The 11318-nt window shown below is 39.5% G+C and overlaps 1 protein-coding gene across 2 annotated transcripts in view; it reads left to right on the top strand.

Moving 5' to 3' along the window:
* Positions 1 to 6611: 6611 nt before the first annotated feature.
* ARSJ (arylsulfatase family member J) overlaps positions 6612 to 11318 on the top strand; it is a 70103-nt gene continuing 65396 nt past the window's right edge. The window contains exon 1 of one of the 2 annotated variants that reach the window (XM_037830533.1): positions 6612 to 8164. In XM_037830533.1, the coding sequence (XP_037686461.1) occupies positions 7767 to 8164 (398 nt within the window). In that variant the 5' untranslated portion in view covers positions 6612 to 7766. The remainder of the gene's footprint in view (positions 8165 to 11318) is intronic. The other variant, XM_037830534.1, reaches the window with a different exon arrangement.

The raw sequence follows: 11318 nt of genomic DNA, 5'->3' as shown, positions 1-11318 counted from the left end.
AAAGACAGGAGAGAGAAGTTTGAAGCACAATATTGGGTGACGGTAGCACAGCAATGTAAGTACACTGAACCAAGATTACTGTGAGTATGGTTGAAAGAGGAAGGTTAGGGGCATGTAGGACAACAGAAGGAAAAATAGAAGATGAAGACTGGGACTGTTTAACTTGGTGAAACCTAGAGTGGCAATGATTGTGATTAAATGTACAAATATGTTTTTACACGAGGGAGAACAAATGAATGTCAACTTTTCAAGGTGTTAAAAATGGGGTGGTATTGGGGATAAATATAATCAATGCAAACTAGAGTTGATAGTTAACAGTAACATTGTAATGTGCTTCATTAATTATAACAAAGGTAATATACCAGAGCTAAACGTCTATAAGAGGGGGATGTGAGGGAGGGATATTGGATTCTCGATATTGGCATTATTGTCTGACTTTTTTATAGTATTTTATTTTAATTTTATTTTTTCTTTTGTTGCTTTTTAGTTGTCTTTTTCTTTCTTTTTACTTTTTCACATCTTCCTCTTTCTTTGTGGAAGAAATGGAAATGTCCTTATATAGATAGTGGAGATGAATGTCGTTATATAGATAGTGGAGGTGAATGCATAACCATGTGATTATACAGGGAATGTATAATTGTTTACTTAGGATATATATGTTCTTATATAGATAGTGAAGGGGAATGCATAACCTTATGTGTTATACAGGGAATGTATAATTGTTTACTTAGGATGGAATGTAAGGGGTATGAATAAAACTGTCTAAAAAATAAACAGAGGGATACAAGTGTTGGAGAGAATGTGGAGAGAGGAATGTAGCTAATCACTATTGTTTGGGAAGTAGAATGGTGCAGCTCTTCTGGAGGGCAGTGTAGTGGTTCCACAGGAAGCTAAGCATGGGGTTGCCATATGGTTCTGAAACCCTGTTATTAGGTATACGCTTGAAAGAACTGAAAAGTGGGACACAAATGGACATATGCACAGTATGGTTTATGGTGTCAGTGTTCATGATTTACAGTGGATGGAGGTGGCCTAAGGGTAAATCAACTGATGTGAACTGTGGTATTTACATACATTGAAATACTGAGCTGCTACAAGAAGGAGTGAAATTGGGAGATGAATGGACATTGAGGACAGTATGTTGAGTGAAATAAACCAGAAATGGAAAGAAAAATATTATAATGCCTCACTAATATGGACTAACTATAATGTGCAAACTCATCTGAGAGCATAGGTTATCGGGGAAGCCTTATTATAAGGATTCCTATATTGTAAGCTCTTATAGCAGTTACATCTATTCCTCAGTTATAATAGTTATTTCTAAACTCTGAGATGCTGAACTTTTTGTACATAACCTAGTCAGGCTCTGAAACTTGGGGTATATATGTGATACCAGAGACTCAGAGCCAGAGTCCAGCAGTGATGAATATAAGCATTACCCCACACAGAAAATGTTACAGGTTCTGAAAAAAAGAGACCATACTTCAATTAGAGATATGAATGAAATGGACTTGGTTAGGACTAAGGTAAATCATATTAAAGGGTAAAGGACAATAGTGATGGTGTTTTTAAAACTTAAACTTCTGTGTGAGACCAAAGGGAGAGATGTTTTAGGTGCAAAATCTAAAACCTCTTTTGTTGCTCAGATGTGGACTATCTCTTTAAGCCAACATTGCAGGTAAACTCACTGCCCTCCCCCTACATGGAACATGACTCCCAGAGCTGTAAATCTCCCTGGCAATGTGGGACATGTCTCATGGGGATGAGATTGGCCCTAGCATCGTGGGATTGAGAGAGCCTTCTTGGACCAAGAAGGGAAAGAGAAATTAAACAAAACAAAGTTTCAGTGAATGAGAGATCTCAAATAGAGTTGAGAGGTCATTCTGGAGGTTCTTCTCATGCATTATATAGATATCCCTTTTTAGTTTTTAGTGTATTGAAATAGCTAGAAGGAAATATCTGAAACTGTTGAACTGCAACCCAGTAGACTTTATTATTGAAAACAATTGTATAACTATATAGCTTATACTGTGTGACCATGTGATTGTGAAAACTTTGTGGTTCCCACTCCCTTTATACAGTGTATGGACAGATGAATAGAAAAATGAAAACAAAAAGTAAATGAATAATAAGGAGGGATGCGGGAGAATGGGATGTTTGGGGTGTTCTTTTTTACTTTAACTTTTATTCTTATTCTTTTTTGTGTGTGATAATGAAAATGTTCAAAAATTGATTGTGGTGGTGAATGCACAACTATATAATGGTACCATGAATAACCGATTATACACCATGGATGATTGTATGGTATGTGAATATATCGCAATAAAATTGAATTTTTAAAAACTAGCTGACTTTTAAGAATCAGAGTAGATTTTTAGTTGAAAATAAATACAGATAGACAAAGGGGCAGAGTGTGGCAGACATATTGCCTTACTAGGCCTTTAGAAAAAAATTAGGTCTATGACATTTAGAAGTTAGAGTAATTTTGTCCACGCATTAAGGGGGGTTGTGGGAAATGTCATTTTTTATGGTGAGGACTAACATAGGCTGTTCCAGTTTGCTAATGCCGCCTTACACAAAACACCAGAAATGGATTGGCTTTTATAAAGGGGGTTTATCTGGTTACAAAGTTACAGTCTGAAGGCCATGAAAATGTCCAAAGAAGGCATCAAAACAAGTATATCTTCACCAAAGGAAGGCCAATGGTGTCTGGAAAACCTCTGTTAGTAGGGAAGGCACATGGCTGGTGTCTGCTGACCCCAGGTTGTGTTCCAGCTCCTCTCTCAGCTCCTGTGCATTGTTAAATGTCTCTCTCTTGGCTTCAGCTGCATTGAGTTCCTTCTGTTGGTAAGCTTTTATAGGACTCCAGTGATTTAATCAAGACCCATCCTGAATGGGTAGGATAACACCTCCATGGAAATTATCCAGTCAAAGGTTTTGTCCACAGTTGATTGAGTCATGTCTCTATGGAAATACTCAATCAACAGGTTCCAAGCTAATCCCCACTAATACATCTGCCTCCATTAGACTGCATCAAAGAACATGGTTTTTTCTGGGAGACATAATATATAAAAACCGGCACACAGATGTTTCAAATAAATATTGTGCACCTGCTCATCAGACTTTTTCTTAACATCTCTCATTGATGGGCTCCTTATACCCACTCCTTCACTTGACCATCTACCCTCTGTCTTCCTGTACCCGTGGTCTGTCCCCGAGGAGCCTCAGAACACAATGTACTGCCTTGTATGAATCATTCCTCATTTATCCTACTCTTTGTTTTCCCATTATCCAAAGACAGTACTATCTTGGGACACTCATTCCTTTGTCCCTTTGTTTTCACTTAGTTGATTAATTAATTCAAAGCTTTTAATGAATGCTCTTATCCCATCAGATAACATAACCATATTATGTTAGTTCTTTAACCTAAAGAATATATTGCTGTAGAAATTTTATCCCTATTGTAGCTGTATGATTCTAGTCTTCACTTCCACAAGTCTCTCCCTGAAAATGCCCGAGAATTTTTTTTTCCTATATTTTTCATCATGCCTTGCTCTATAGAAAGAAATGCCAATAGACCCTGTCAGTGCTCTTGGAGTAAAATTACAATGCTTCAAATTTTATAGACAGTAGCAGCTCACTTGTAGCTTCTATCCCCATGAATCCAGCTCACAAATGTTCTTAATATATGACATTAAACTATGTCATTGTTACACCCTGCTCAAAGTATTCCCTCACTCCTAACGCCCCAACCATCAAGTCCCAGTTCTTCATACCTTCTCAAAGACCCTCAATAGCTAGTATCCTCTGATCTTTCTAACATTATTTCCCATTCTCTTCCATCCCAAACATTTCTTCAACCAGTTCATCTTTTCTTTTCTTTTCCCTGAAATGCTCTTCTTTTAGCGTCTCCTTTCTAAATTTCAATCACCTTTAAGGCATTGCTTCAGTTCCATCTCCTGATTAAGCCTCACCTGAGGACTTCAGTCCACATTGATTTCATCTCTAAACAGTTCTATTTTTTTTCTGTTGTTTTTTTTAACTGAATCAAATAGTACCTTCAACATTTATGCAACCATTCCACAACCAGAGGAGTGTCTCTGTAATGTAAAACATTTCCAAGCCAAAATAAACTTAAGAAAGGATTCTGTAAGGAAAGCTGATGTCTGAACATGAAAACGCTGGCTCTAAAGTCAGGAAACAACTACCAAGTTACAGAGGATTGTTAGCTTGGGACTTTTTGAAGATGCTGAGTGCAAGAAACCCTATCCTATAATAAGAAGTGCAAAGTTTGTGTACTCATAATACTATTATGTATACACACACACACACACATATTTATATATACACATTTAAAATAAAGTCTAGAGTATTCAACTGCCTCTGACTGCACTTTCCATGTCCTCCTTAGGATGTGGGAATAATCCTTACCCTCTTCTCTCTCTGGTTGGGGCAACCAGCCGACTTTGATTTTCCTCTTTGTGTCACATCTCATTTAGTCTACCATGGTATGACAATTCTTGTTTCTTGGCCCTATTAATAAGAATAAATAGTTCTTAAGTCTTCCATAGTGTTAGTCCTGTTTACTGCAGAAACGGCTTTTCAGGGTCGGAGTTCTGTCCTTCTGTTCTGAGTGTGGACAGCTTGCATGTCTTCTGTGGGAAACTTTACCCTCTGTTCTCTTCTGAGATGTGTGGGTGGGAAAAATGCTTTAAAGCCTGTTTGTGGGAAGAGTATCTTTTCAAAAGCCCAGCTTTGAAGTCAGATAGATTTCTAAGTCGAAGTTCCTTGCACAAAGGGATAACAAACAAAATAATATCTACCTCAGTTTAAAGGTCACTTCCCTAAACGACCCCACCCCCTAACCCTACTCAGTCTGAGTCAGGATTCTTTGTTTTAAAATTTTTTGAATTTTGTTCCTTTTTCTTCTGAACACTTCTCAGTAGGTAACTACTGGAGCTTTGGAGTGATTAGTAATTTTCTTTCCCATCACAGCATAAGTTCTAGAGCAGAAGCTGTGTCTGATTTAGTTTACCATTACACTCCAGCCTTTAGCATTGGTCCAGCAACACAGATATTTGTTGAATGAAACAATACCTCATAGGGTAGGTGGAGAAGGAAAGGAGATAAAGTACATAAAGCACTTTATAAGGACTATAAAGCATATATAGAGTAAATAGAGTGCTCTCAGTATACAGAGTACTATGTGGCACATAGAAAGTATTCCATAAATGTTGACATTTTTTTTCTTGTTTGAACTTTGAACTGAAAATGGTGTTTTTGCATAGCAACACAGACTTCTTATGATATGTCATTGACCATCCCCCAAATAAAAGTGGCTGAGGTTTTGCATTTACTCCATCCAAGCACCTTGTTAGGCCCATGGAGGCTGGAGTCCCACCTCACTTTTCAACCCTCCAATATTCAGTGTGCTCATTACATGTCTGGTGATTTACCTCAGAATTGTGGAAATTTCATTTCCAAACACATCTTTACAATGACCATCTGTGTACAGAGTAACCAGAATAGCAGCTGGGAAAAATGAAGAGGAGTAAAAGCCCAAAACATGTTAGCAAAATTAACTGCCTGGAGTGCCATTGCATGTTTCAAAGTTGTTAAGGTTCCTTTTTACAAACATTTTGCCTGGGAACTCAATAGAAACTTCAGCAACTGGAAAACATTTTAAAAAAAATAAAAATAAAAATAAAAAAGAATGACTAAATGAAACCTACATTTATGGTTTAATCAATTGGGACAATCTTTCATTTTATGTGCCATCCCATGGTCAGTGTTCAATTAAAAAAAAAAAAAAAGCTCTTGAATGAATGTGGGGGAAGAAAAAAAAGAAACTCGATGGCTCTTGGCATTGTTTCCTCCTTAAAGAGATTTTATTAACCCCTTCCTGGCTTTGAGCTGGGAGTTAAAAGCCTATGATTCAAGTAAAAGAAGGCCTATCTTCACAATCAAGAGAAGCTTTTACAATGGTTTTCTTAATCCTCAAAGAAGGGGCAGACAGGGTTAAAAAAAAAAAAGGTGAAGTCCGCCTAATTACTGAATGGAAACTAACTAGCAGCAGAAGTTTCTTTGCTGCAGGAGTACAGCCTTGCTTACAGGTTCTTGGAGGTGAAATATAGAACCCCATTTCGGTGGGTAAGTTGGGGGGTGGGTAAAAGGAGGTAGAAAATTCCGGTGCCTTCATCATCATCACCTACTAAAGAGAAGCGAATGAAGAAGTCAGGCTGTAAAGTTCGACTACCACGAGAGGACACTCAACTTAAAATCTTGTAGCCGTTTTTTTTTTTTTTTGTTTTTTTTTTTTTTTTTTTTTTTTTAATTGGGTTGGGGGGTAGAGGCGGGAGAAAAGGAGTAGAAAAATGGGGCCCCTGGCGGTAAAAAAAGGACTGGTAAAGGAAGACCAGAAGAGAAAGGGGGAAAAGAGTATGCCGCGCTGACTGTTGTTTCTCCTGTTCTTCCTCTTTCACTCCCTCCATTCGAAACGATAGCCAGCAAGAAGCTACACAAAATTTACAAGTAAAGCATTCGGGATGGGCGAGCGGGCTCGTCCTTTAGAGATCCACCAAAAGAAACGTCAGCTTCACCCTTCCCAGTTCGCGCTGCGGTCGTTTCTCGCCTCTCCGGACGACAGCAGGCGGAGCCCTTGGGAAGCGCTAGCTCTGGCGGATACCCCCGGATCCGGTAGAGCTCGGTCAGTGCGTAGCCCTCCTCTCTCCGGTAAAACCTCCCCTCCTTTACGCACGCTCCCTCCCGGAAAAGAAAAAGGACAGAACGAACCTCTAAAACGGCCTTACCTCCTCCCCCTCTTCCTGGGGGAGCTAAAGCTGGAAGTACCGTTCTGTGATTCACTGAAAAGAGGGAGGAGGCAGCAGAGAATTCCAACTGCCAAAACTGAGTAAGTTAGCTGACCCAACGCACGCAGTTTGCAGGAACCTCCGCCGGGTGCACCAACTCCGTGGAGACCTAGTAGGCTCCGCGTGGAGTGACCACGAGATCAGGAACCCTGCTTCGGTCCCCACGCGCTTCAGCGGCCGGGAGAGAAGGAATCGCTGCCCGAAGGTCCAGCGGAGAAGAGGGTGTTTAGCTGTAGAGGGAGGTCAAGAAAGTGGCCTTTTTTTTTTCCCCCCCTCTTCATGAGTATCGGGAAGATTCGCAAACGCCTCGGAGAGAACAGGGAAAAATACAGAGCCCTGGAAAAGTGGATGGGGCAGCTTGTCCACTCCGGATAGTTCGTTATATGCAGGGCGAGACGCAGCGACTGAACTTCCCACAGCTTTCCAGGTGAGGGGCCGCTGGACTCCGTGCTGATCCCACACCAGCCGTGCGTGTGCGCCCAGAATAGCCGCGTTCCCCAACGTCGAGGGCTTTCTGGCTCGAGAAGGTCCTTCCCTATGTGATTCTCAATTCTTACCTGATTGTTTTCTCTTGAGAACTTTTTGGTGGGGACACTAACTTTTATTGTGGAAGCTGCTCTGGGGAGCCAGAAGGAAGAGGAGGGAGGAAAGGGAAATTTGATGGAGAAAAGTGACTCCTCCTTGCTTTCCTGACACCCCATTTCTTAAGCCATCACTTCTAGAAAAGGAAGATTAAAGTTGTTGGACTTGATAGCAGCTGAGAGGAGCGCAAGACTTCTTTCCGGGTGGAGACTCTCTAACTCCTGTTCCGTCTACCCCTCCTGCGTGCATGTCTGCGCTGGCGGCGGCGCGGGGTGCGTGGTTCTGCGCGTGGAGCCTCAGCTGGCACCCGAGTGAATGGCTCCAGGGGGCTGCGCCGGACGGTCGCCTGCGCCGCCTCCGCGGGCCTGGGCCTGGCCCGGAAAGATGCTAGCCATGGGGGCGCTGGTAGGCTTCTGGATCCTTAGCCTCCTTACCTACGGTTACCTGTCGTGGGGCCAAGGCTTGGAGGAGGACGAGGAAGGGGCCATGAAAGCTCAAGCTGGAGAGAGACCACAGCCCAGCACAACTGCCGCTTCCCAGCCCCATCTCATTTTCATCCTAGCTGATGATCAGGGATTTCGAGATGTGGGTTACCACGGTTCAGAGATCAAGACTCCCACTCTTGACAAGCTCGCTGCCGAAGGGGTTAAACTGGAGAACTACTATGTCCAGCCCATTTGCACACCATCCAGGAGTCAGTTTATTACTGGAAAGTAAGTGTTACCGCTTCTTAGGTTTACTCATCTTAAACATTTAAAAATTCAGCCTCTAATTTAAGGGGGTATCGGGAATAAGAGAATGGATGAATGAATTATGCAATTACTGAGTCAAGGTGAGTATTAAAATAGATGCTCTGTTAATGATCTTGCAAGTCTAGTCACCTTTTTCCTTACCCTCAGAACCTGCTTTGAAGGGCCTTCAGAGTTTTAAATAATGTCGGGGCCTGTAAACACCCAAGCAGCAGCCAGAGATTTCCAGAAGTTGTCATCTATTCCAAATTCATGCCGACTTTTGAGCATATTCAGATTTTGTTTCAGGTGTCACAATAGAATTCAGGCAGCATCAGATATAAGACAGACTAAAATTTTGCTGGGACTGTTGGTTTGTTTTTAAATCTGGAATTGAATTATCAAAGCCACAGGTCATCATAGAGAGAAAGGTCTAGGAAACAGAGAGAAGGCAATTAAAATATGATCAGTGTAAATATTACTCTACTTGGTTTTTGATAGGCGATTTTCTCTTGTGGGATCACTATCACACACCTACTACAAATGAAGCCATATGTGATTGCCAAGGCCGTTGTCAAAATTCAATGATAAATGTTCATCAGCAGTAGAACTTCATCTGAAGTTTTGGGCTGCTTCTTACACATCTGGAACTTCTCTGATTAACAAAAATCAAATTATTTGGATGTTTAAATAAAGCATTTTTTATATTGTTGCTGTTTTGCTAAATTTTCCACTTAAGAAGTTCATACATTTTCCTATTTTTACTCTATTCTTTCAGAAACTAGGTTACTGCAACTTATTTGGCTGTCCAAACTCAGCCAGTGGAAGGAAGCTAAAGTGATAGAGCCAGAGGTCAAGCTACCACTGGAGGTAGTAGAAAGGCCTTAATGGTTTCAGTCTATGTGTCTTGTGATTTCAGTTGCAGGGAACCCTTGCTTCAGTGAAGTTGTTCTTGGAATTGGATCTTGTAATAGTAGCCAGCATGCATTGGAAAAATAAAGACTGTTTTGTAGGAATCTCTGTCATCCAGAGATTTTTGCTTACAGCATGATTTCCACTGCTTAGCAAACTGTCAAAACTTAGCATGACTGACTGGAAAAAAAAGTATCACTGGGCTTCAGAGTCATGAAGCATGAGAAAGTCAAGGACATTTGTGTTTATAAAGGAGTAGGTTTTTCACAGGAAAATAACAAATCTGGGGCCTGGAAATCAAATTCTTCATGTCTAATCCCAAATGCCCTTATATTTAGTTCATGAAATAAATCGCATAAATGTTTATTGGGCCTCTTCAACTAATTTATAGAATTTAGATTCACCCATATAGATAGTAATACTTGGAAAACATGTCACTGAATTATATAATAAAGCATATGTTCAAGGCTTTTCGTGAGACAAGATAGTTAGTCGTAGTTCACTGACAAAATACCTTCACTGATAAATATTTTAATCTTTATGCTTACCCAGTGAAAAGAAGCAGAAACTAGAGTGGAAGTAATTCTTAATTGTTCTCTGTGGTCAAATGTCAACTCTCCTACACTTTCAATGCAATCAAACATCTAATGAGAAGCCTTGTTTTAAAATTTTCTGTTTAGCACAAAATGTTGTATAACTGTTCTATAGGCAAAAAGTTCAAATAACTACTGCAACTTGTTTTAAATTTCTGTTTGAAGTATGTAATTAAAGATGTTTTCACTTGGAGTCCTCCTTTTAGACAAAATGCTGGAAAGAATTATAACTTTCATTTAAATGAACACAGAAGGGGTTTTGGAAATCTAGTACTGGGCTTAATAGTAATATTAATAATGCAAATCCAAGAAAATATAGTCTTGAGGACAGATACAGTAAAATGTCTGTGCTTTCTATATCCTATAAAGAGGCTGCATTGAAAACCTAAATGAACTAAATTATTTTAAGGGAAAAAATAGGTTTTTGGAAACATGAGAGATTTAAAATATCTTCCCATTGCAAAGTAAGATAGTTTAAATCATTGAAGCAGAAGTTACTTTTGATAATATTAACAAAACCACCCTCCCTTAACACTGCTAGAGTCAAAATGTAAAATCTATTTCCTCCTACTACACAAATTCCAGATTCCTTTAATAATTTAAATCACATCAACCTGGTAATATTGAGTATCAGTCAATCTGCCAATAAGCTTTCATTGAGTGCAGTGCCCTATATTGGAGCTGTGAAGAGCAAACAAGAAATAAACCCTAATCTCTGGACAGTTGTTCTCAAAGTTGCATGTGCAAGAGAATCAGCCAAAAAGTCTAGCCCCAACCAGTGATTCACCTTCAGTAGCTCTGGGTAGGAGCCCAGAAATCAATAATGCTTTAACAAGCACGTCAGGTTATTCTGATAACACTATTAACAACAAAGTGTATGTAATTATTCATTGCTAGCATTTATCAAGCACTTATGCTATGTTCCAGAATAAAGCATTTTACATCCTTACAACAACTCTATGAAATAGTTGCTATTGTTATTCCCATTTTATAGATGTGGCAACAAATTCCAAAGGGGCTAGTGATGCAAGGATTCTGTACATTGAACGTTGAGAAACAGCGCTCTAGATTTCAGTCCGCCTGAGAGATGAAAATTTGGGGGGGGGGGGGGCCGGGAAGCAGCAGCCAGCATTTGATTTATTTCAAAGTAACTGTCTCACCTTGGTTCTTTTTTCAGTTTTTGCAAATAAAGACATGGAGAAATGAGACCTTTCTTCTTAAAAAAGAGAATGTAGTATGACTTCAGAAAAAGAATTATAACTTTTGCAAAATTTACACGTGCATTTTATGTAGTAGACCTTAAGAGTAGGAAAGGTTGGCCATCTGAACTGAATTCATAGCTTTGGTAATAGGCTTTTTTTTGGTTTTACTATTTTGTTATTCATTTATCCTATTTGAAATACCATGATTTTTAAAAATGCAAAAAATAATCCAAATAAAGTGCGTTGCAATAAGATATTTAATAAATTTATTTCATTTTAAGGCATTTTTCCCCATATAAGGTAATGGTTCCAGTGAGCCTCTCCAGGCAATATTATTGAGAAAGCGTGTATGATCACAGTTTAATCTGGAAAAGCAAGATGCTAAAAGTACTTATCAAAGAATAAATTATTTTAACAAGGCATTCATTCAGT

This window comes from Choloepus didactylus, chromosome 3 (genome assembly GCF_015220235.1).
Source record: "Choloepus didactylus isolate mChoDid1 chromosome 3, mChoDid1.pri, whole genome shotgun sequence".
Taxonomy (NCBI): Eukaryota; Metazoa; Chordata; class Mammalia; order Pilosa; family Megalonychidae; genus Choloepus; species Choloepus didactylus.
This window is presented reverse-complemented; position numbering and strand designations above follow the sequence as displayed.